Raw genomic sequence first — 27,512 nt, forward strand, 5'->3', positions numbered from 1 at the left:
TCTATCGCCCCTTAGTCTATCTATCTATCTATCTATTGCCCTCACTCTATCTATCTATCACCCTCCCTCTATCTATCTATCGCCCCCCTCTATCTATCTATCTATCTATCTATCTATCTATCTATCTATCTATCTATCGCATCCTCACAGCATCACTCAGCACCAACATAGAATCACTCAGGGCGCCACAACATCACTATGCGCTACCACAGCATCACTGAACGCTACAGCATCACTCGTCGCCACCACATCACTCAGTGCCACCACAGCATCAATCTGTGCAACCATTCAAAAACTGGTTCAAATATGTTCTCACAATGTTTCAAGCTTTATTACAAATGTCACAAAACAATGTTAATATTTCACTTCTGTTCTTGGATTTTCGTCACAATAAAATACACTGAACATAATCTTCACAAAAGTTATTTACAAAAGTTAAAGCTATTGCCATTATAAATTACAATAACTTTATTTCAGTTATACATTTTTTTTTTTAAAAGCCATTGTTATTTATAATATCAATACATCTAAGTCACGTAAATACAACACATATTGCATTACAAATGCTATATGTGTCACATTTGCGAAAGTTAAAACTATTGGCGTTGTAAATGACAAAGCTATTCATTTCGCTATTTTCAAAACCAACACATAAATAAAATATTTGTCATTTACAATACCAATACCTCAAACTTTCCTAATGCGAGACCTATTGCATTGCAAATGCTTGTTATTTATTTTCACTATATTCTTCAAAAAAATCAAAAAGTGTTTCCTTTTCTTTTTCAAAACACATATATATATATATATATATATATATATATATATATATATATATATATATATATATACACACACAACAAATACATATATATCTATACTACTATTATAAAGAGAGAACACAAACCTTTGAGCCAGGTAAACTCAAAAAGTACACCACCAATCAAAACACCCAAGACATCTTTGAAAACCTCAGGGCAAGCAGAAGGACATAGGCTATTAAAAATAAAAAAATATACGTTGTTTAAAAAATGTCAAAATAAAAATAAAGTAGTCCCTTGCAAGTAGCGCCGGCCGCGACGTCTGCGTGATGACCTCATTTGCGTTTGCGCTCCCTGGCAACACTTCCGGAAATGGCACCGAAGATCGCGACCTGCTGGGAGGACAGCCGCGGCCCTGCTTGCTGCTGGGCGAAGTGGCGGCCTGTGCGGGCGGGGCGCATGGCGAGTGGCGGCCTGTGCGGGCGGGGCGCCTGGAGAGTAGAGGCCTATGCGGGCGGGGCGCCTGGAGCGGGACCGGCGGCTGAGGTAAGGATCAGGCGGGAGGGGGGGGTGGCGGGACGGGAGGTGGCCGGGACGGGCCGGGAGGGGGCCGGTGGCAGAAGTGCACGCAAGCCTCAAATGCTGCCCCCAGCCCCTTTCTGCCCCAGGCAACGCTGGGGCGGGCTGCTAGTATATAGATATATATACACAACATATATACTCAATACAAAGTACAAAAATATGTACACAATATTTACATTATTGACAAACTAACATATATTTTGGACCTTTAAATTATAAAAGGCATTCCTTCAAAACAAGATCAACCAAAAACATAGGAGCCAAGGAGGTATATCATTAGAACCTCTATTATTTAAGTACTCCTTTTAATACATTTTAATGTTCTTAATTCTTTGATGGTGTCTTCATAACAAATGTCGACGCGTTTCAACCCTATAATTTACGTGCCTCATCAGGGACTAGGGCTTTTAAGGAACCGTCTATAAAATCAAAAGAATCACATTTATATATATATATACTAGCAGCCCGCCCCAGCGTTGCCTGGGGCAGAAAGGGGCTGGGGGCAGCATTTGATGCTTGCGTGCCCGTCCCTCTGTGCACACCCGCTCCCGACCCCCTCCCTGCTGGACTCCCTCCCGCCGTGCCTCTGTGCACACCCGCTCCGACTCCCTCCCGCCCCGACACCCTCCCGCCCTGACTCCCTCCCGCCCTGACTCCCTCCCGCCCTGACTCCCTCCCGCCCTGACTCCCTCCCGCCCTGACTCCCTCCCGCCCTGACTCCCTCCCGCCCTAACTCCCTCCCGCCCTGACTCCCTCCCGCCCTGACTCCCTCCCGCCCTGACTCCCTCCCGCATTTACCTTACCTGAGCTGCCGCTTCCTTCCCGCGCTCCTCACTTCATCGCAGCTCCATGTCCGCCGCTCGTCATGACGCACCTGAGCCGCCGCTTCTCCCCAAGCTCCTCACTTCACCTCCGCTCGTCATCACGCACGTCACGGCCAGCGCTACGTCGCGGCCAGCACAGCGTCGCGGCCGGTGCTACTTTCAGGGCACTACTTTTTTTTTAAAGTTATATTTACGTTTTTTTCATTTTTTATCGCCTATGTCCATCTGCACACCCTGACCATTTCTACAATTTATCGGCTGTGTGGATTGGCGCTGTGGTTCCCGAGTTTACCTGGCTCAAAGGTGTGTGTTCTCTCTTTATAATAGTAGTATAGATATAGATTTATTTTACTGTACTGCACAAAGTCCGTAAAAAAACTCACTCTGAATCGTCGTCAAAAGGAACTGGAGGAGCCAACAGGTCCCAAAGACTGACCTATTGGCTTCGCTAGTGCTCATTTCTCTTTGGCCTTTCTTTAGTATCACATAACTGAACTCATCTCTGTGCCCTCCGCTTATCCTCCTCTTCTGTGGCTTATGCCTTTGACTCCTCCTCTCCCAAATATTATCCATATGGCTTTGTTATCAATGCAGAATTTCAAACCCTACCAGATTCAACACACGCTGTTACTGTAAGGGGTAATGTATGAAGCGAAGAGCTTGGAGCCCAACCATCAATTACCATTTGCAGGCTTGATTTTCAATAACTGTAGCTGCATCCTAATTGGCCACTATACGTCTGACATCACTTCCTTTTAAATTTCTGCAACACAGACAAAGCGCTAAATACTTTAGTTTACTTGTCTTTGTCCACTACTGGAGCTGTATTTCTACCTTTATTAACACTATTTTTATCATTTCATTTCAACATTTAAGCCGTTTTCTATCGTTTCATATTGGCATTGAATTTTTTTTGCCCACATGCATCGTCATTGCTTTTTGCTTACGCATTGTATCACTGTAATTGTGCTTCGGAAACTTATTTTCGGCTATAGCTTTTTAGGCAAAACAGGGTATTTTTTTCCACATGCATCAGCATTGCTTCACTTTCTTTTAGCGTTTTAGCTCGGCATTTTATTTTTTTGCACCCATTGGTATTGCTTCAGGTTCTTCTTATCATTTCAAATCGGCATATATATTTGTTTGTTTTCCACATGCATCAGCATTGCTTCACCTTTTTTTTTTATTGTTTCTAATTGGCATTTTTTTCCTGTGCGCTTCGGCAAAATACATAGGCGAGACCTATTGGCTTTGCCAATGCTTATTATTTTTCCAGGTCAATCCATTACGTACCAACGAATTGAATAAAATACCCTCCCATAATTAACAGTACTGAGAGACACAGCAAAACTGCAGGAGCATTTGCTTTACAAAACAAGTTATCTCCCCTCTTTCCCCTGGTTTGCCTCATCAGTTCTTACATGGTCTGCCTCTTTCTCAGTTTTTTTTACTGCTACTGCTGTAATTTTCTTCAAGCCTTTTTATATACCATATTTCATCGTGTTTTTATTGTTGTTCTTCCGCTGCTCTCCCAGCTCATTCGATGCTTTTCCTATAATTCTTTTCAAAATTTTTATCATTCCTCTACCTCAACGTTATACCCGGCCAGCTCTCATCTGTCTCTTGAAATACATCCCTCTTTCATTTTCCTACCTCTCTCTTTCTCCACGTGTCACTCCCGCTCACCATCCAGAGAGCTCGCACTCCCCTCCCCACCACCCCCACAAATCGAACCTAAACGGGTTGCAGGCAGATCTAAAATTGCCTGATCACGAAGATGAAGCGCGCCGCGCTAGTCACTCGTCCAAGAAAAGGTATCTGATTTGGTAAATAAGCGCAAATCATCCTGGGAAACAATAGCGGCTCCGCATGTCACATATTGACAGCTCGGGAAGACTGCTACTCCATGGTGCTGGTGCTCGGAATATTGAAAATAAATGGAAATGAAGTTTAGGGATAGTGTTATTAACTCACAACGACTGGCATCTCCTGGAGAGGATAGAAGCGGGCCAGCTACAGGGAGGGGGATTTCTGTAATGACTCCTCCCGCCCGTGCCTCTGTGCACACCCGCTCCGACTCCCTCCCGCCCCGACTCCCTCCCGCCCTGACTCCATTTACCTTACCTGAGCTGCCGCTTCCTTCCCGCGCTCCTCACTTCACCGCAGCTCCATGTCCGCCGCTGGTCATGACGCACCTGAGCCGCCGCTTCTCCCCACCTTCCTCACTTCACCTCCGCTCGTCATCACGCACGTCACGGCCAGCGCTACGTCGCGGCCAGCACAGCGTCGCGGCCGGCGCTGCTTTTAGGGCACTACTTTTTAAAAAAAGTTATATTTTTAAATGTACGTTTTTTTTTTATTTTTTATCGCCTATGTCCATCTGCACACCCTGACAATTTCTACAATGTATCGGGTGTGTGAATTGGCGCTGTGGTTCCCGAGTTTACCTGGCTCAAAGGTGTGTGTTCCCTCTTTATAATAGTAGTATAGATTAAGGACTATTAGTTCAACAATTCTGTCTCACTTACATAGGAACAATAGTCACATTTCTTTACACATTCCTCGGAGTGGTTCGGCATATTATTAATGAAAAACACCCAAGTGATATATTAAAAAGACTTAATATTTCTCCCGGGTGTGCACCTCATCCAGAAAAGTGTTGTGAGGGATAGATAACATACGCCGGCGTCTATTTTTTCATATTTAGTGGTGGACCAGTTTATAACTAGGCTTATTATGAGCAATGTAATCCTCGGGGGGAGCAGAGCGAAGCAGTCTCCCCCCGAGGATTTTCGCCCGGTGGTACAGACCCAGAGCGATGACGCGTTAGGCAGGGCAGCGCGCGCGAGGCAGTGCGTAGGAGTTAGTCAGGAGCGCCATTTTAGGCTCCGTAGTTGAGGCAGGAGCGTTTTTCGGCGAGGCGGCCCTCTCCCTTGAATTGCAGGCATTTATTTGACTAATTCAAGGCGGGCATGATTACTCAAGAGGCACTGCAGGATGCGCTCCGCGTCATAGCGGCAGCTGGCAGGAGTGACCTTTTGGCGGCAGGCACCGGCGACGCAGCTGACCCCCCTCCACCTCACAGACCCCCGAGGAGACAGGCGGCGAACGGAGTCAAGAGAGCCATTGACGCGTGCAGGCAGACGTCAGCCACGAGGAAAGGTCCGAGGAGAGCGCGGTCAGCCAGAGGGGCTCGGCAGGCAGCGGGGAACGTCCGGCAAGCAGGTCTGTGGAGGGGTCAGTCTTCCCGCTCCTTATCCCCTGCATTGCTACGAGGGACTGGCTGTGTGGTCAGGCTGCCGGGTGAGTTGGCTACTCCCCCATTTGGGAGGGAGGTTTTTGAGGTGGGTGGGCTTGACACAGGCACCCAGCGAGTGGGGGCGGGCAGGGGCAGACAGGCCAGAGCAGCTACAGTCAGGCCGCCCCGCCCCAGGCCAGTGCCAGTATTTACAGGGCCACAATGCTTTGAGGGCCGCAAAGAAACAGTTGGCCCCATTTGTACCCCCCCCCCACCCTGCCTTAGTTACACAGCCTCCCCAGCCCCAGCCGCTAGTGGATTATTCGAGTGGCAGTGATGAGGAGGCTGCGGGGGGCGCCTGCACAATTATGAATGTACCACGCGCCCCGTCCAGGCCCTGGGAACAGGACTTTGAGGATGCAGAAGATGTTTTTGGACTTTCAGACCCCCACAATGAGGACCTTTCTGAGTTTTTCACAACAGGGCAGGTAGGCTTGCTGCCACAGGAAGATGGGGAGGTTTCTCAGATTAGAGATGCGGTTTTGGCAGAGCAAGGCCAAGACGATTTTATACAATACATGTACGATAATGGGCTGGAGCACACCAGGTTCAACAGAGAATATATTTTTCCAGAGGCGCGCCAGGCACCATTAGTTTTTGCGCCAGATGAGACAGAGTTGGGCCGCAGTTTATCAGGACAGTGGGTGTGGGTAGAACATGCCTCCACTGCTGAAGCACAGCGGAAACATAGGGAAGTAAGGAAGCCCAGCAGCAAGGTACTTCTAGTAGACGGGGCAGATAAGGTGTCAGGTGGCTCTGGAGCGGAGCAAGGTCAGACCACGAATACGACAGGTAGCAGGAGAGCGAAAGGTAAGGAATTTGCGAAGGACAGAGCGGCCACTGACCAAGGTGGTTTTAATGTGGAATTTATGGCGGATCCACAACAGGCGGACAGGTTTTTGGAGCGAGAGCCTGTTTTTGATTGGGACACTTATGATGGGGGTGTAGGAGATGGTGAGCGTCCGGAAGGAAGCAGCCAAATCTTCGCTCCACAAGGCACAAGGGAGAGAATAGCGACATTTCCACAGCAATTAGAGGAGCGAAATGTTAGTAAACAACTGAGAAGTTTTCAAAAGGGACAATCAGCTGTAGCAGTGGGCTCTGGGAGGGGGGCTGGGACAACAAGCTCTGTTCAATCGTTACAGGTTCAAGATGAAGATGGGGACTCTGGAGTACAGAAGGAGAATCTCGAGCGGATCTCTAAAGAAGAACTGAGACGACGCGAGGAACAGCTTCCCAAGGGTAAGCCACGTTGGTGGGGGACATGGGATGTCTCTTCACAGGTTAGGGGTGAAAAGGCTCAGGACAAGGTACCGCAAATACACAGTAAAGCGGCGCCCGCACAGGCAAGTGGACAGGTTGGTAAGTCAGCCCACTACATTAGTCTAGAACACACGGAAGATAGTTCACCTGTGCCAGGTAGGCTGCCATACATGGGTGTGTCAATGCCGCTAGGTACTCACCTGTCTCACAAGACAAAACAAAAGATATGGCAACATGATTACGTAGATGTTTTCCGTTTACTACACAGAGATGTCCAATCTAGAGAAGGGTCCAAGGAGGAAGAATTAGAATTGGCAAGACGTCCCAGGGTGCCGAGAAATATAGACAATTGGTCGTCGGCATTTTTAATTTTCTCCAGCATTTATTGTGAAAAATATCCGGAAAGGGCAGTTTCACTCTTTAAGTACATGGATGTGGTACGCAAGGCCCACATGCATTTTGGTGGTTTTTCCTGGTTAAATTATGACGAGGAGTTCAGGGCCAGGATGAGCATGAACCCTTCAAAACCTTGGGGTGATATAGACACAGAATTATGGTTGCAATGGATGTCATCCTCTCAGCTTACGGAAACCACCCACACAGCTAGTGGTTTGCCGGTGGCGTACCGGCCCTTTCCAGGGCGCGCCGCCCAGGGAGGGGCGGGGACTGTCACAAGGGGGCATACAAGCTGATTGGGCTCCTGCTGGAACTACAACAGGGGGTATTGTAACCGGCCATATTGTAGATTCAAACACGAATGTTCCCAGTGCGGAGGCAGACATATGCTATTTCAATGCCTTACGCCTGCAGCAGACACAACCGAGCATACCCCACAACCACAAATCCAGGCAGCCTGGGGCAGGGGAGCTCCACTCCCTCCTATACCAAAAGGCTTTTACCCCAATTAAATGGGAATTGCTCATCCCTTGGCTGGACAGGTACCCAAACAGCGAGGCGGCTGCCAAACTTTATTGGGGGTTTAAGGAGGGATTTCGAATTGGTTACCAGGGCCCCAGATACAGGCGTTGGGCGGAGAATTTGAGGTCTGCCAGAGATTTCCCGGAGGTGGTGGGCAGGAAGCTGGGTGAGGAGGTAGGCTTAGGCAGAGTAGCTGGGCCTTTTGAGGAGATGCCGTTTGTTCATTTCATGGTGTCGCCGCTAGGGGTAATCCCCAAAAAAGCGGCGGGCGAATTCCGCATGATTCAACACCTTTCGTGGCCGGAGGGTAGTTCTATTAATGACTTTATTGCTGATGAGGACTCAGCAGTCTCGTACACTACAGTGGACGAGGCTCTAAAAATGGTACGAAGTTTAGGAGATCAGGCCGAGCTTGCAAAATGCGACATTCAATCTGCTTTTCGATTAATACCGATACACCCCTTAGATTTTGAGCTTTTGGGCATGCAGCTGAATGGTTATTTTTATTTTGACAAGGTTTTACCTATGGGATGTGCAGTTTCCTGTGCCCTTTTTGAATTGTTTAGTTCATTTCTACAGTGGGTGTTTCAGCAAGAGTGTAGGGTAGGCAAAGTGTGCCATTACCTTGATGACTTTTTCTTTATGGGACTGGCGAAGTCCGGACATTGTGAGAGGGCGTTACAAGTTTTTCAGAATATGGCAGAAGCATTTGGGGTGCCTTTGGCACGAGACAAAACAGAGGGGCCCAGCACACAGATTACTTTTCTTGGAATAGAGATCAATACAGTGGAAATGGTGGCACGACTTCCTAAGAAGAAGTTAGAGGAAATTAGGTCATGTATTCAAGAGGCCCTTCAAGTAGACAAATTACAACTCAGGCAAGTACAAAGACTATTAGAATACCTGAACTTTGCGTGCAGAGTAGTGAGGGCAGGAAGGACTTTCTGCAGGTTGTTGGGTATGGCCATGTCAGGAGCAACTCTGCCACACCATAGAATCAGGCTCACCAAAAACATAAAGGAGGACTTAAGGATTTGGTTGTTATTTTTAGCGGATTTCAATGGAGTGCCACTGTTGTTCATCGAAGAAAGTATGAAGTGGCAGGTGCAAATGTACTCAGATGCGTCAGGTTTACATGGATTTGGCATTTTTTGGGATGGGCGCTGGTGCGCTGAGCGGTGGCCAGAAGAATGGATTTCCCAAGGTCGCAGTATAGCGTTTTTGGAGCTTTTTCCCCTTTTAGTGGCTTTGCAGGTATGGGGCCAAGAGCTTAGCAACAGAACAATCCTTTTTCATGTAGACAATTTGTCAGTTGTTCACTTAATAAACAGGCAGAAAGCCAAGGACAGGAGGGTGCTAGGCCTTTTGAGGGCTTTCATGCTGTTAAGTCTGCGTCTGAACATTGTTTTTCGCGCAGCACACATTGCAGGTATCAATAACTCAATTGCTGATGCGCTCTCTCGTTCCCAGTGGGACAGATTTCGCGAGCTGGCCCCGGGAGCAGCAGTCAAGAAATCATCGGTACCTATCAGCATCTGGGCTCTAGGGGAATGAGGATACTACGGCTGGTGGAGAACTCAATAGCGTCATCCACTCAACGAAGTTATATGCTGGCATGGCATGAATTTCTAAGTTATGTTGACACTTATAACTTTGTACAAAGAGAAGAGATGTATATCCCCCTCATACTTGAATTTGTTTTACATTTAATTGACAGGGGTGTGTCACATAACACCATAGCGGGTAAGCTAGCGGGGATTTCCTTCTACGGACAATTGTATTGGGGCCGGGATCCAAATAACCATATATTGGTGAAGAGAGTTTTGAAGGGATTGCAGAGGGTGAAGGCGTCAAGCTCACACACAAGAGCGCCAATAACATTTGAATTGCTCCAACGTATGTTGGGGTACTTACACAAAGCTTGTTACAACGCTCATGAAATTAAGCTTTTTAGATTGGTAATGATATGGCTCTTTTTTGGAGCTTTTAGAGTTTCTGAACTTTTAGGTTTAAAGAATGATTGCGGCTTATGTGGCAGGGATGTGTGCTTGGAAGGTGACACTTTGAAAATATGGTTAGGCAAATCAAAAACAGATCAATTGGGGCAAGGGGTGTGGATACACCTAAATGTGACTCACATACAAGGTTGTTGCCCAGTACAAGAGTGGAGGGATTTTCAGTTTTTTACAGGTGTTCTGGGTGGACCAATCTTTGTGCACGAGGCAGGCGGTAAGCTTTCGAGTCACCAGCTGCTGGTAGTCATGAGAAGAACACTTTTATTGTTAGGCTTCAATCCAATGAATTATGCAACACATTCCTTTCGTATAGGAGCAGCATCTGAAGCAGCCTGTTTGGGTTTGGGTTGGAATGCGATCAAAAGGATAGGAAGGTGGAGTTCTAACTGCTGTGCACGCTATGTAAAAAAAAATAAATAAATAAATAAATAAATAAATAAAACCAGCACATATGCTGTAGAAGAAGCATGGACAGTAGTCCAAACTAGAAGTTGTTAAGCATAAAGTTGTATGTTGAGTTTTTCTTATTGGGTCTGTTTTCTTTCATCTAGGAGACATTCGGGGTTTGAATCCGGCCAAAAAACAAATCTGGATCGTGGGACACTCATTTGTGAAATGGGCAGCGATCTTTGCGGATCATCAAATCTATGGAAGGAACCTTGGTATCCCCAGCGCTGGACATGAACTTTACTGGTGCGGTAAAGGGGGTATGCGCTGGGAGAACTTGTTTCCTCTATTGGCTAAGATAAGGTATGACAGAGGAGGTCCTGATATGCTCATTCTCCATCTAGGGGAAAATGACCTAGTGGCTTTATCGGGGCTAAGCATAATCAAAGCCATGCAATTAGATTTAGCTGTGGTTTCTAACAACTGGCTAGGGACCAGTCTAGTATGGACTGAATTTGTGTTTAGGCAGCAATGGAAAAATGCAAGGAGTCAGGCCGCCATGGAAAAGGCCAGAAAAAAGGTAAACAGGGCTAAGAAGATCTTCTGTGTGGGTTTAGGGATCCAGACAATTGCACATGACAGCATCACTGGAAAAGACGGCCATCTGTTTAGGGAAGACGGTGTCCACTTAACACAGTTGGGGATGGCGTATTACATACTGGAGATCAGAGACATGCTATCAAAATGTTTGAAAGTTGATCTGTGGGTGTCTGCTAGAAGGGAGGAGTAAAAAAAAAAAAAAAAAAAAAGAGCAAGGGCAAAGCAAACTGACATGGGTAACAACATACTATGATAAGAATGGTTTGGGTTTGTTGGTGGGGTCAGGAAAAATCCAAGGTTTTTCCTGTGTGGCGGAATAGGGGGAGGTCAAGATTTAGAGCGGACTTGACCGTCCTTCAGGAGAGAGGGTGGTGGGAGGTACAAGATGGGGGAAAAAGAAAGAAAGAGGGAAAGTGAAAAGATTTTGAAACATGGGGGTGATTTCAACGAAAAATAAGTTATATTGGTTTGGAACAATACCGTTATATACAAACAAGTGCAAAAGAAAGGTTATGGTTTTGGCATAATATGCAAATTCATTGGTTTGAAGACAAGTGAAAATTACAACTGTTTATTGGTTTATGGATATAAAAATTGCCTGATCTATGGAATAAAAAGTGGCCTTTTATGCTATCCAGTGGTTTTGTCTCATTGTGTATGGGTCTGGATTATTCTGGGCGATGTAATCCTCGGGGGGAGCAGAGCGAAGCAGTCTCCCCCCGAGGATTTTCGCCCGGTGGTACAGACCCAGAGCGATGACGCGTTAGGCAGGGCAGCGCGCGCGAGGCAGTGCGTAGGAGTTAGTCAGGAGCGCCATTTTAGGCTCCGTAGTTGAGGCAGGAGCGTTTTTCGGCGAGGCCCGCCCACCCACCCCTGTTGACAAAATGTTAAATAATAAATTGTATACTGTTAACAAAGTTACTTATGAACATTAGATATGTCAAACAAGAAAGATGCCACATTAGGTCAGGCAATGGTTGTGTATCCTATTAGCTGAATTTGGCGGAATAGGGGGAGGTCAAGATTTAGAGCGGACTTGACCGTCCTTCAGGAGAGAGGGTGGTGGGAGGTACAAGATGGGGGAAAAAGAAAGAAAGAGGGAAAGTGAAAAGATTTTGAAACATGGGGGTGATTTCAACGAAAAATAAGTTATATTGGTTTGGAACAATACCGTTATATACAAACAAGTGCAAAAGAAAGGTTATGGTTTTGGCATAATATGCAAATTCATTGGTTTGAAGACAAGTGAAAATTACAACTGTTTATTGGTTTATGGATATAAAAATTGCCTGATCTATGGAATAAAAAGTGGCCTTTTATGCTATCCAGTGGTTTTGTCTCATTGTGTATGGGTCTGGATTATTCTGGGCGAAGAGATGTCAAAATGTATTACCACAATATGTTTTATTGCGTTTTTGAGGATTGCGCAAGTATAGAATTATCTATACTTACCTGAGTAGTGGACAGCTGCAAGTACAAAGCACAAATATCGCTGTCATTTTCTTTCAGACAAACTCGGTTGCGAGACGTGGGGGACTAATCAACACTGCTTACCTAATATGTAAGGAGATCGATTATTAATACTGTCTTTCCTCCTGCTTTCCAAAAGAGTATGGGGGTCAAAAAAGATTTTGCCTTTCTCCCAGTAAAAATCAATAATTGTATACTGCTTAGTAAAAACCCTCTCTTTGAAGTACAACTAGATAGACTCACCAGACCGAATCCTACCTTGTTTCAGCGTGTCTCGTCCGCGTATGCTTCTCTCGCCATTCTGCTCCACCAACGTGTAAACTATCACGTAGTGCGGTAGCAAATATATTCCTAACCTCGCAGTACTGGAGAATAAACGAAGGACTAAAGACCCTCCATGCAGTAAGCCACTGCAGTAGAAAGCGGACTAATGTGTACACTTCTCAACTCAAGTGCCGCCATATAAAAACACGGGGTATGACTTTCCCTGGGTTCGAGAAACATAAATAAATACATTATCTATATATAAACCCTTCACCAAAATACCACGTGTGTACTAAAATGATACCTAAAAAAGGTTCTATTAATTTGTAATGTAATCTTTCTAGAGGCTAGGTAAAGGTGCTCCTTTTACCTTGGATATGTCTCTTAACTGTATATTTATCTGAAGACCATTATATTAAAAAAATATATATATATACAATGTGTACAAAAGTAAATACCTTATAAACAACTGTTATGCCACCACTCCTTACAATCTAGACATGTCTATAAGGTGATATATGCAAAAGATGTCACCATTATGCAGTTTGAAAATGTCATATCCATATGAGTTATAATAGAGTCATTGTAACAGAGCCCAAATTTCATCTCTATCATCAAGGCCGGTTAACGCAGTGTGATATTTTTCTATTAGTATGGCTTCTAATCGATTCAATTTGGTTTCTACTTCATCAGAGTTTGCTTTCCCCAATGTACATAAAACTGTCCATTCCATGTCATTTTCTGAATGATTCAAAGTTTGAAAATGATGCACAAGTGGGACCCCTTGTACTTTGCATTTTACCCGTGATTTGTGTTGCAGTATTTGATTTTTAATGATTTGTGTCGTTGGTCGTATATAAAACTTATTACATAGACACTTAGTACAGTAAACTGTATTGTTTGAGTTACAGTTTGAAAAAGTTCTCTGATGGTGTATCTGACCATTTATATAAATCTCTTTAGAATCTTTCGTTAACCTGCATGCTAGACAATTCTGACATCGATAATGTCCTGCTACTGGAGGTAACTTCAGTAACCCTCTTAGATCTTTGTGTTCGGGTTCAGGTTTCCTTGCTGCTCTCACCAATTGTTGCCGAACGTTTTTACCCTTTTTAAAAGCAAAGAGCGGCTTTGGAATTCCTAGATTTTCAATTAATTTCCAATTTTTTAAAATACATTTTTTGACTCTATTTGCTTTGGGGTCATATGTGAGTACGCCTGATATGGTGTACTTTTCTCTTGTACTTTTGGCACTAGTAAAACCTCTCTCGGTGTATACCAAGCTCTTTTAAGAGCGACTTTTACTAATCTTTTGCGGTGCATTTTCACTTGCGTTTGTGTAATTAACAACTGGTAAAAACTCTCATAGTGTTCAGACTCCATATACACAACGAGGCTTACTTCTCAAATGGCAGCCCCTGCCACAGTAAGCTGATGTGTCTAAAAACAATGGTAAAACTGGTAGGTCTGCATTGGCATTCAAAAGGTGAGACCTATTGTTTCTTTCTCTGATTTGACGTTTTTACTATGCTTGCGTCTTTGTTAAAGGTATAATGGTTTTTAATTAGCCATACAAGAAATAAATATTTGGTAATTACCCAGATGACATTTCAGGAAGAAAAAGCTGTTTTCCTTTGACAGCATTTTTATCAAAGGAAGTGATGTTACTTGACATTTAAACCTCACAAAATCACGAAATCGAGCACATATCTAAACACACATTGGCAAAGCCAATAGGTCTCGCCATTGGGGGCTATTGGTGTTGCCCTTGATTTTTAGCTATCCTGTACTGCATCCCCTTAAGTGCCTGAAAAGATGAAAGGGTGCGGTAAGAACTTTAAGGCTAATATGAATCTGGAAAGAGGAGGAGGGCAAAAAGAAACAGCGAGTGTGAGATGATGGAGAAGCTGACCATGAGAAATATAGTTTATATATAGATAGTTTTTTGTTGAACTTGGCCCTGCTTGCATCTCAAAACTTTTTGGCCTCTCCCCTAGTTTTTTTCCAGACATAAGGTTGGTGGTTTCAGGACTCTGGGCAGTTTAGCGCTGGTTAGCAGTGCAAAGTGTGTGTGCTTTCTTGCCTTCCATAGGATTACATTAGGAATATCCCCCCAATGGTAGAAAATATATATGCCATGTTTGCTGTGTGGGAGATGGAAATGTTAAATATTGTGCAATGGTGTGCGCAGATTTATTTTTACCATTGCGAAAATGCCACCTTTAAACCTTGACATTTCGGTGTGCTGTGTGCCTGCCTTGTGGAATACTAGCTTCGCTCCCTGGGGTGTGTCCGTCTACCAGACCCCATACCCCTTGAAGGGAGGAGGGAAGTCTGACAGACTGGGTGCTCTACACCTCCCCCAGAACCAGTTGGGACCTGTTTCCCCAGAGACCCTTTCAGAAGCTTCTGGCCCTTTCTGGTAGGTGAGGTAAGGGGTGTATATATAGAGGAGCTGAGACTCACAGCCGAAACATGGGCCAAGAACCAGAAGAGAGCCGCTACTGTAACGAAGCAGGAGCCTACCCCACATTTGTGGACCTTCGGCAGGTGCCTACCCCGCGCTTTATGCCTATTTTGCTAGCGGGAGCCCAACCCCGTGTTTGTGCCACCCTTTTGTTCATTCCAACCAGCGGGAGCCCACCCCGCGGTCTTTATGCCAATTAGGCGGGAGCCCAACCCGCATTGGTGCCTTCCTGGTGGGAGCTCACCCTACACTTCAGAATTGCCAAAAAATCACAGCCGCAACCTGGGCCAAGAACCAGAAGAGAGCCGCCGCACTGCCTGCCGCAACCCGGAAGCCTAAGCCAGGTTGTGGGCGGGGCCTAGAGGCAGCGGATCGGAGCCTCGCAGGATCTCTATTGAAGTCCTCGATCCCAGGAGGGGGCCCGGTGAAGTCTGGAGAGGCGGAGCTGTTGGCGGGGCTCTCATGAGCAGCTGAGAGCCTGCAATGGGAGAACGGAGGAGCGGGTCCAACCGAGGCACACCATCGGTGCCTGGGACCTGCGCAGGAGGAGACCAGGAACCAACACCTTCCTGAGCAGGGCTCCTGTGTGGTAGGAGAGCCCTGCACTTGCCGGAGACGCCACTGAGCCCGCAGCCGGACTAAGAAGAGTCCCGGTGAGTGTATGGGGGCTACAGGGAGTACTGAGGGGGGCAGTCCCAGAAGTGCCGATGCTGGTCTTCCTGTACAGCTGCACCGCAGCGGCAGGCAGCTGCAACATAGTGGTAATCTGGTCACAAGGAGTCCCGGAGTGGGGCTCCCAATTGCTCCTCGGTGCCCGTGTTCTTTTGGGGACATGATGAAACTTTAGAGTCCCAATAGGGGGACGCCAACCTGTCAGTACTCTGTTGGGACACACAGCGGCACCGCAGTTGCAGGCTGCTGCAACGATTGGGACAAGTTTTCCTTCAGAGTCCCAGAGGAAGGGCTCCCATTCATCACGGCTCCACTGCAAGAGTGATCAGCTGCAACGTGGCACATTCTGGCTTTCCAAGGCGCAGTGATGCCAAGGACTAATCTGTAGCAGTGGGAATGCTTATTTTGAATGTCATGTTGCGCCTCTGCCCTGTGGTGAGGACATTGTTCTAGGGGGTGCCCTGCCAAAAAGGTGCTGATGTTATGCATAATATGTTTTACACTTCATGCTTGTGTGCCTATTAAAATGCCTCATGTGTTATGCCCATGCTGATGGTGTTGCATTTATGCCTAAGGTGAGGCGTAAAGTCATACACTGATTTTTCACTCCACGCCTGTGCTAATGTGGGAACACCAAAAGCTTTCATGCTAATGATGCCTACCGGGAGAGATTTATTCTGGAGATGCTCCCCTGTCTTGCTCAAGTGTTTAGACCTAACGCTCTTCCCTAATGTATTTATTGGGTTATGCCCAATGGAGTTACAGAGTGTAGATGGGGTTATTGGGGCCCACCAATGCTATAATGTTTAGGCCTCAGTAGGGATACATAATGTATTTAGGCTGAAACTTTCCAAATGTGTTTTATGCTCCATATTTGTGACATAACTTGTTTTCTGCCTGCTGAGGAGGCCTTCATGTTCATATTTTATGCCCCTGTCTAATAGGGGTATGCATGATGTAAGTTATGTCTAGAGATGTTGCATTCATGGTCATGTGATCTCCCATAACTATCATGTTATGATGCTTGCATTTTAGACCTGAGCTAATGTAGTTTATGCTTACGGCAATGTTGCTGACCTCATTATTTTGCCAGTAGTCACTGGTTGCTTTGTTTAGGCCTAACGCCTGTTTAAGAGGTTTATGCCTGATCTGATGTGTTTCTACCTCTTGCTAATTGGATGATGTTCAGTTCCTGTTCTTGCCAGTAAGTACTGTTTGTTCTGCATTTAGTGGTGATATGTTGTGTTGGTTCTGGCAGCGACCTGATTGGCGCTGCCCTGTACAAATTTCCCCTGTAAATTGCTACCTGGTGCCAGTTGGCACAGTGTATATCTACCTGTGATGGTTCTACAAAGTGTTTTACCTAATACACAAGTTATTTTTATATAACCTGGTGTGGAGTCTTTTCTGCAGTGTGCCTTGTGTATCGCCTGTGAGTGTGGTCTGCGCAGATGCTTTACACATTGCTCGTGAGTTTAGCCTACCCGCTCCCCGCCAAGCTACCCTGTTTCTAACAGTTTTCTATAGACCAAACACAACAAATCCAGGTTTCCGAGCGCTGTACAAAACTTTGATATAAGACTTGAGAGGAAGCACATGGTGATATAAAAACCGAATACTGTAAAATGCCTAGCAATAACTGGAGTACAAGAAACAATTAAACTGAGACAGTGAGCTGCATAACGTCAGGGGCAGCCGACGGGCACGGATTAACTTGAATCCATCTTTGCTTGGTCCATGCTCCACAACAATGAATGGAAATTACGTTTGGTCTACACTGACCAATCAAGGATGCTGCAAAGAAGAGTGATGTGAAGCCAGCAAATGGTAAGCAATAGGCGGGCTCCAAGCCCTTTTTGTACGGATGTACCATGTTACAACGCATACCGTTACAACTACCTACCATTACAACGCGACCATTACAACGCATACCATTACAACGCATAGCGCTTTGAGGTGCTGGATAGTGGTAAGTATAATTTACTATTCTAACTCCAGTCCCCGTGGACCCTAGGGAAGGTGTTGGATAGTAAATTATACTTATTCCCTATCCTAGAGCGCCCCTCCAGCGCAATGCGTTGTAATGGTATGCGTTGTAAAAGTCGCGTTGTAATGGTAGTGCGGAGTAACAAATGCGTTGTAACAGGTGTATACCTTTTTGTACACAATAGTGTCTTGCAAGGGAGATGCATGTGCTAGTGCATGCTCTCACAGCTTGACCCCCAACAAAATCAGAAATGTTCTCACACTACATTATAAGCGTTATACAAAGGCAATTACAATTACCACCCAGTTCTGATACAGTCTGTGCTGTATTGTGCTGTATTAAAATGTATTCAATCCATATTTTCACTTCACTGTAGAAGAGGTGATCCTAAAAGACTTTAATACTCTCAAAGTCAAACCTTTTGGTAACTTGAAGGTCATTTTTAGAGTACAGACATGAGGGGATTATTTTATGATGCTTCCAATCCACAGTTTGCAAAAGTCATTGGTCAGACAATTGAGAGGTGTTCAAAATAATACTTTAAGAAAATTAATTATTCCTGTATGTAAAGCTTAAAATATAAGTGGCTATGGTTGGAATACATGTCAATATTCACACTACCGGCCCTGGTTCTCATCTACATTTGTTTGGCTTTCAGCTGTCTGGATCACAATAATGGTCAAATGGATAGCAGCAGAAAAGAGAATATTGGCTTTTAGTTCCAACCAGCATATAGCTGTGACATCCAAGTATGAATGTCATTAGTATTACCCCATTATTAATGGCAGCAGATGAGCTGCACCGTTACAAGTCCTAATATCAACACCAGTACACTACCATATGTGTACTACCAAATATACAAGCAACAACATGTACACCTCTTCAGGTGGAGTCATAGGAAGTGCTGCACCACCATACCTGCAGATAGTGGCTCTTGCAGGAAACAAAATGTGTCAGCAACAAATAATGTTAAATAGTGCACCTGGCAGGTAAAGAAACCCATGGTATGCATTTCTCCATCTTCTGCACAGGACGCCAGCATATATTGAGGAATTATAAATCAACACATTTTTGACCCTCTACAGACAGATTTAGCTTACTTTCAGAGCTCAGGTCGTTTACCCTAAAACAAAAACAAGCATTGACAAAACCAATTGGTTTGCTGTTTGCTACCAGCCTTTTGGCTTATTCAGGGTTTGTTTTGTTTAGCTGTAGGTTTTTTAAAACATTGTTTTGGGAGCTCTCAGCCCTCACCAATAATAAAACAAGCATTGGCATAGCTAATAGGTCTCGTCTTTGGGACCTTATAAGTGTTAAGCCATGCAGCACATTATCCCCCACTGGTATGTCCACACACTCTCAACATCTTGAAATAATCATTAACGTTTTTATTTTCTTAAAGTGGATACTAAACGAGAAATGTAGGCTTTGCAGCTAATTGTATCTATGAATACAAAAGTAAACATCGCGTGAAAACAGACTAGAAACACAGAATAGTATAACATACTGATAGCATATAGTTGGGGAAAGCAGTTCAGTTGTCTTTAGAACTATACATGCAAAAAAGACTCAATGCATATCTGATATTAATACTTTGAAGATGGGATGTCTAAAGCGTCTACGATAAATGCTCATGCTACAGACCATTTCTTGTCCGTTGCACAAATAGTGAGTCCATGTTGGAAAGTAGAGAACCGGTGGGGGTGGGGTTTTGAGCTGTTGACCAGTTGTTGCTTTGGAGCAAATGAGGCTGGAGGGTGTGGAGCACAGAAGGGAGGCTGATGCTAGCGGGCGAAAGAGGAGAGCCACAGCTAGTCCATTGCCTCCACCTCCTTCACGTCTATTCCAGAGTGTCATACTGGGCCCTTCGTGCATATAGGATTGGACAAGACCAGCAAGGGGGGCAGCAGACTGCCAGAGTTGCACAGGACACATTAATCTCTTCTCAGGCTCCTACTGGCAGCCTTAGGAAGTTTGAGGGGGAAGGAAGTACAGTGCAAAGGGAGGGGGAGGCAATGAGTGGTGCTCTGAGAGGGGTGAGAGGCTGCTGATGAAACTATTCGCAGACACATACATAAACAAAATGTGGATTCCTACAATGTATCATTACGTTGCCAATGAAATTTAACAATTTTTCTGTCAATACAGTTGTAGATCTGTTTCGCTGAAATGCAGCATGCGAGCGAGACACGACGAACCAGCAAGTGCTTACAACAGGAACCCTCAGTCTCTTTGGTAAACCAGAAGAGCAGGCATGGGCAGCGCAAGGGCAGGACAGCAGCGTGCCTGACCTTGGCCGGTGCACACTATTAAACCTGCCCCACTCTCCCCTGCATGCCTCCCATGCCTGCTGTCTGCTGCCCAACACAAGGGAACTCCTAACTTCGCACCACTGACCACGACGCAGAGCTAAATCAAAGAAAAAAAGAGTGCACCGAACAAGCCATAGATAAACAAAATAGTAGGGGTAGCTGTAACAGGGGCAGTAGCCATGAAAGTGAAGAACATACCCAAAGGTGGGACAAATACTAAAGTTTCTCTAATGAAATGGAAGGAATTTAGAAAGGCAGGCACATGAAGGAACCAATGAAAGAGATGGGCATGATCAGGGCCATACTGGCCGTAGCGGGCAAAAGGCATTTTCCTGGTGGGCCGCTAGGTTGGGGACAGGTTTTGGACCCCTAGTGGTCCGTTTTTGTTACTGGGGGTGGCAATATCGGCCTCCTGTAACAAAATCGCCAAAACCGGCCCTCGCACACTGCTCGGCTGTACACCCCTCACCCCGGGGGTGAGTTTTGAGGAGACCGAGCAGTTTGTAAGGGCTGGGTTTGGTTCCCAGTCCAGCCCTGGGCGTGATGAAAGCTCCTAGAGTGAATGCAGCAGGTCTCAAAGATACAGTACATGACCTGCTTAGGCGAGACTTAAAAATGATAAAACAAAAATAATTTGTGTTCTCAAAAAAGTGCATTGCCATGGCAGTAGCTGGCAGAGATGGGACTTACTCTGTCTCGGGATGTATCATATGTGAAAGGGCAGAATGCTGTCACTCAAGTGAAGTAATCCAACAGCTGAAATTAGCTAACCCACTATCCTATGCTGTATGCAGTGGAGGGCAGAAGAACAAGTATTGGCAAAGTCAATGTTTTTTTACATGATGCACAACAACATGGTTTAAAGTTAAAAAAAAAAGTACTATGACGCAGTCAGCATTGACCATGTCATAGAATTTTTTTACAAGACATTACACAAACACTGCACAAGCACTGTGCAGGCGAACCTAAACAAAACGATTCTACATCTGTCAGGCCACCCTTGGTTTGTGTCAGTGAAAAAGGGAGGGCATGTGGGTTAATCAATCAGAACACAAAGAATTAACCATCAAACTGCTGCTGTTTTCTCAATACCATGGCCATTCCTTTATTATAATAGAAATGTGGCTCTTTTTTAATTGTTAAATTATATTACAGAAACATCGTAGTCTCAAACATATTCATAGACACAAAAGATTAAATAGAAAACCAAGACCCCAACATTTTAATGCAGAATGCACAATGTGTCAGGCGAGGAAATCACAGCTGCCCTTCAAAAACCAACAACAATAATGACACCCTCAAACACAACACACCACTCCAATTAAGAGGACAATATTTTATTAATCAGCAGTTGAAACTGTAATTTTACAATGTAAACATCTGCAAAATGGCGAGAGGTGTTCTATGGGCATTGCAGTAAGTTTTCCCATGCAACACCAAGGGAATTTGACGCAGCCTAAGATTTACAAAGCGAGGTAAACCTGGGGAAGCACCAAATCTGTACGCTCCACAGGATGACGTGTAACGAGGAGAAATATGTTAATCTCTCCTTATTGTTTCCTCTTTCTAAGCGAGCTGCATTCTGCAGCACACATAGAAAAAAAGAAAACGCATATTAACATTGTTTTTGTGAAAGAAGGTGCTCCTTCCTGCACAAAAACAATCCTGCATGCAACGGAAGCGGTGCCTGCGTTGGCGCTAGGCTGCAGAAACGACACCAGAGCAGGGTGAAAGGACAGGCATGCACGATATAGCAAAAATATGATGCATTATTCATGCCCTTTCACTTTGGCATACAGCCCTATGCCAAATGCCCAAAAATAAGCTACTAAGATGAGAAACAGTTGTCATGTGCATCCTAAATGTGGCCTAGATTCTTATTATACATGTAAAAGCATTATAGACTATTAAATCAAATGCAAGACATTTTTATCCTGCACATGTATTTGAAGGTGCTGCCATGTGCAATAATAAAAGGAGGTATGATGAAAGTAAATATTGACTAGGATCACACCATTTAGTCAAGCAAGGTAGCTGGGATTGAACTCAGTGTTTGTGGTTTCTCATTGTGAATTTCAGACACTAGATGGCTATTACTTTCTCCTGTTTTACATCAATTGCCAATGCTTTATTTTTAATTCTTGCTGCATGAGGTTAGCGCAGTGGCGTACACAGGCCCCAGCAGGACCCAGAGTGTGGGGGGCCCCCAAGCTCCAGGGGTACCCCCTCCCTCCCTGGCTCAGTACTCTGGCCAGAGAGCTGCCAATTTAGTCTATAGGGGGTCCCTCCATGTACCTCGTAGTACAAGTTACATTCGTCAGTGGGTTAGAGTGTGAGTGTCAATGAAAAACCTCAAGCAAACCTGGCTCTTTTTGGTCTTAATGGGTCTAAGACGACCTCAAGGTGAGCCAGGGAAGGCATGTGTCTCAAGCCTGGCTTGAATCTTTCATTCACACAACCAACAGTAAAGCAGCTGAACATGTATTTGAATTTGAATTCCAACATAGACATCTTACCTTTTCATCATTCTGGGATCGCTAAAATAGCTAACCCAATCCTGCAACACTATAAAATATCCTGTAGCCTGTATAATATTGAACACACATTTATATATTTAACATAAACAGTTTTCAAGCATTGCTAAGTATACAATATGTTGTATACTAGAACCCCTATAAATAAATGTCTGTAAAGTACAAAAGGGCATCAGTTATGTTGCATTTTCTTTTTAATCACAGCACTTGCAGATATCTTAATTATGCTGTGTGCTGTGGAGTAGTGGTTAGTCATTTAGAATTAGGTACAGCTTTAAAAGCACCATCAATTATGTTTTTCAAAAACGTTTGAGATATATTTTTTCAGCGTAGTAGTTTATAGCAACCACCTTTGTACTTTGCGTTATATGAACTTAAATGGTTAAAGCCACTGATTATTTTTGACCTAGTTAATTTCAAAATGTATGGTACCTCCTGCGACAGCACATATCCACATTGCAAACCCCACAACCACAACATTTTTCCCGGGTACATTTCAACAGGTTTTTCTTGCCAAACTGTACCTGGGAACAATTTGCTGGGGGATAGGTGTCTTGTAAATAACAGAGCATGAAGTTTTTGGTGCAGAAAACACTAAAATGTGTATCTTATTTTCCATTTTCAGACAAAAATCACAATTGATGCTATTTATCACACCAGATAAATTGAGAACCCCTCTTAGAACCTAACTTAATATTAGCAATAGATATCAGACTCTCCTCCAAGACATTTGTAACCAGGGCCTAAGTAGAATTATGTAGTTCACAGTACAAAATTGTGCAGTCCTATTGAGCATATTTTTCAATGTTTTTGTGAAAAGATATATGCATGCAATATTGTTAGATACACTTAAGCTTGGAATGGAGTCAAGAGGAGTGAGAGATGCAAATACCTACCACCAGTACATAGGTGATTGACTCAACTTTGTGGGGTTGTTAGGATTTGGGACTGCTTTGAAGTAGGATTTTCACCTTTAATGGAATAGGCATATCGCTATTGCTTACCTGAATCTGATCTGAGGTGGTTTGGGATTTTTCTTATCTGTGTAGGGAGTGGGTTTTAAAATGTTGCTTTGTGGATAGAGAAGGACGCTCCATTAGTGTATAGCTTCCTGAAGGAAATTAATGAGGGCTGGGATGCCAGTTTTGAGAGTTCTAGTCTGTGTGCATCAGTGAAGCTTTGTTTAGATTCCACTGTTAGTAATTAAACATGATTTGAAAGGGGAACATCTGACTAAGTATTTTGAGAGCAGGAGATACTAGGGCAGGCCAAGAAGCAGGAGCTGCCCTCCTTTTACATTGGGCCTCAAGGCAGACCTCTCATGCTCCTCGATATAATAGTTACATTGAGCTGAGGAGACAGCAGGAGGAAATGTGGAAGGGAAAGATTACTTCTTTGAGGACAGAGGCCAGCATGTTTGTCTTGTCTTCTACAATAGTTTATAGGACAGAAGGCTATGTTAGTAGGAGTGGCATTGCTTCCAATGGATAATACTTTGTGAAGGTATTTTCTATCTCTGCTGTAATTGCTTACGGCTCAGATGAGCCAATATGTAAACTCAAATGGCGATGGGATTAGGATTGCAAGGTCCAGCAATTGAGCCTAAAACAAAGCAGAGACTAGTTTGTCTGCATGCCAGTTTTATTCTCACATTATGATTACTCCAAAATGTTATGCAATTATTATAATTTAGCCCCATCATTCTTATTAGACAACAGACTTGTGCATCCAGTGTTTTTTGGGGGATTACTTCATCATACTGCTACTAAATTTCACCACAAGAAGTCTTATTTCATACATCATTTGATTCACACAATAATTCAATAGAAATCTTCAACCATTGTTATCAGTAAATACATTCTCATTCTTCGAGCACTGTTGCAAATTAATTTCACAAATGTTATTGCTATTTAATAATCTGTTCCAATTCGTGTTCAGGGGTACGTTGCAGGTTTGAATGTCTGCCCTGAGCCACCATGGTATTTATTCACTAAAATGGCAGCAATAGCTGTAGTGGCATCATAGGTTGATCCCTTTAGCCATAGTAAGCTCCACAATAGCTACTTATTTGCTGCCTAGTGCTAGGTAGAGGGACGGGAATGTAAAAAATACATTAGACTTTTAAAACTCTGTTTATTTTCTGATCCTTTCACTTAGACAAGGGGTACTGAGTGCAGTGCGATGAGTGTTAAATGGAAAACTAGGACAACATCCCTTACCCTTGGTAACCCCAGATTGAAATCCATCTGTGTTGTGGGGATATCATCTATAATCAAGCTTGTGTGCTCCGTTTCTATCCTTAATGTATGTAGTTAGCGCAAATCTTATCAAACATCGGTTGTGTTTCTTGCTAAATGAGTACCCAAGCATTTCAAATTCAAAAATATTTGGTGGGAATTGTCACAAAGTACTAAATAATATATATTCAACTTTGTGTTATAGATCTAGGATATGTGGCAACTTCCCCCAAACAGCTACAAAGCTGTTTACTATACTAACATCATATTAATAAAGTATCATAAAAGTATTGTGTGCAGGTAAATGAAGCATGAACAGAACAGTAACTAAATAAATGTGCTTAAACTGCATTATTTGATTCCAATTTTCAAAATCTTCCTTTGGTGGAAGGATGGTGAAATATCTTGTAAAATATTTTTTTAAGAGTAGTTAGGTTGACACAACTGGCCCAGAGTGTTTGGAGTGTATGATTTGCCTGAGATTGTGATGTAAAATAGAATCTGGTGTTTCACATTGCACCAGGTTCGCTGGCCAAATGTGTATTAAAATAGAACATTTGTCATTCACTGCGATAAAATTCCCTCTGAGTCCCAAAATCATGTTATGCCGAGAATATTGTTACTGACAGTGTGTGCCTTAAAATGCACTATTTGCCACACATAGTCTAAAAGAATGACTCAATTCAATTCAAATATTTATTAAGATTTGGAACTCATTTAAGGTCCACATAAAATACATATGAATTAAGACAAGAACATTTAAATATAGCAACACTCATTCCACAAACAGTCAACAGAATAAAGCGGCAAGATGTATCCTGAGAAGTACAAAAAATGTGTGAGGGGCAATAACTGTTAAAATACAAAATAAAATGCAGAATTCAACCTCAGCAAGTATTTGACTTTAGCAGCAAAAGGAATTTACAAAACATATCCTATCCTACGCAAAAGGCAATACAGTAGCAGCAGTGCATGTGCAAAAAAACACAATTTACCGAAAATTTCTTGACACATGATCCCTCTCAATGAGTCTTGCTCGCTATTTTTCAACTGGTATGCCGAGCGTAAAACCCTAGCTAATCCTTGAATGTAGGAGCTTATTAAGCCAAATTCCAGCCTAATAGCAGCCGTTGGAAATAAAGCATTAAAATTACACAATTTTCGTAATATCTGACCTTCAGTTCTATCCAAACAATTCCAATCTTTGACAGGGATGGATTCAATGGCATAAAGCAGCGTTGATGGAATTTTTACTTAAAAAAACATTAATACATGTAAAAAATGCATTCTACCCATAGCATTATAAAAAATATGCAAATCGTTGGCGTGAGATACTGCTTTACATACGCTGTGTTCAATATGGAGTTTGTTCTTTGTGCTGCCTGCCATTAGTTTCCCTAAATAAGGATACGAGTCTACCAACCCCAGTTTTTCAGAACCTATGTGCCAATTGAAATTACATAATTTTCTAATATTCTTACATTACATAACTAAAATTTTACTTTTTGAAACCTTTATTTTCAGAAAGTGATCGACTGTATAGTTCTGCAAGGAAATCAACTTTCTGTTCAATCCAATAGGGGTTAAGCCCATTACTACGATATCATCAGCGTAAAGGAGGCATGCAAAAGACCGGTTACTTATCTTTGGTGATTCTCCCTCAGCACAATCAAAACAATCAAGTAGATCAGCTATATATAAAGAAAACTGCAACAGCGCTAACAAGCAACCTTGTTTCAGGCCATTTTCAGTAGGAATAGCTTCTGATAAGCCTTGATTTCCACCCATTAGTATCTTGCACCAAGTTTGTGAATGTAGTGCAATAATTAAAGATAACAGTGGATGGGGCACGCCCATTATTTGCAATTTTCTCCATAATAAAGGTCGATCTATCTTATCAAATGCTGTTGAGAAATCTATAAATGACATGTATACATTTGAATTATGGATAATTGTATATTTCTCCTCTATTAATTTCAACATGAAAATGTTATCTAAGGTGGAACGATTTTGCCTGAAACCTGCTTGCTCTAAAGGAAGAACGTTCTTCTCCTTCACCCATTCCGTAAGATGATCAAGGATGCTACGGGTAAAAATCTTTCCCACAGCATCCAATAGGGCTATTTGCGGGTAGTTACTAGGATGTGTTCTAGAACCCTTTTTATATAAGGGGAGTAGAATACTTCCGAACCAAGATGGAGTCTTTCCCTGGGAGTAGCAATGTTTAAACAGGGGATTTAGATAAGTAGCCCACAGAAGTCGTTCTTTTTTAATTACTGTCGTGGGAATTTCATCAGGACTCATTGCTCCAGAAGATCTAATTTTTTTGATTGCTCCGACTACATCATTGCATGTACATAGTTAGATTCAGGAGTTTGAAACTGATTAGATTTCACAAGGGTAGAATTGGTAGAATTAAGATTTAGCAGAGTACAGTTCTAATAAATTAACTTTCCAATCCTCTTCTTTAATGGGGATAGGAAAAGAATTCACTCTTATGCCACAGCAATCGGTGATTATTTCTCAATATCTTTTGGCATAATTTTTAGATGCAGTCTCTTTTAATTGCACCCATACTCCATCTTCTTTTTTTCGTCTTAAAGAGCGTTTTTTTCTTTGTCTCTTCCTCTTGAGTAAATGTAATAAATTACTTTGTTCATGAGAAAAATTCAAGAACTGGGCCCTAACTAGTTTATTTATTTCCCTATTTAATATTAATAATGGATTAAAATGTATTCTTCGTTTAGTTAAAACTTGCAGTAATTTACAAGCTTTGGCCAAGGAACCTATATTGTGGGAGTAGACTTCAAATAAATCCAATTGAAAAGGCTTGCACTTACCCATCAATAATTGCTGCTGGTCCCTTATTAGAACCATTGAGCCTGCTTTTAATTTAGTGGTAGCGTGAGTATTCCAGTCGA

General features: G+C 43.4%; 2 protein-coding genes across 2 annotated transcripts in view; one reads left to right on the forward strand and one right to left on the reverse strand.

The window, feature by feature from the left end:
* LOC147706596 (cell adhesion molecule CEACAM5-like) overlaps nt 1-27,512 on the reverse strand; it is a 243,221-nt gene that overhangs the window by 159,058 nt on the left and 56,651 nt on the right. The window lies entirely within an intron of this gene.
* Nucleotides 5,984-10,838, forward strand: LOC147706597 (uncharacterized). The gene is made up of 2 exons (XM_086933088.1): nt 5,984-6,707; nt 10,213-10,838. The coding sequence occupies exons 1-2, from the start codon at nt 5,984-5,986 to the stop codon at nt 10,836-10,838; spliced, it is 1,350 nt and encodes a 449-aa protein (XP_086789214.1).

The sequence above is a fragment of the Lissotriton vulgaris genome, chromosome 7 (genome assembly GCF_964263255.1).
Source record: "Lissotriton vulgaris chromosome 7, aLisVul1.2, whole genome shotgun sequence".
NCBI classification, from domain to species: domain Eukaryota; kingdom Metazoa; phylum Chordata; class Amphibia; order Caudata; family Salamandridae; genus Lissotriton; species Lissotriton vulgaris.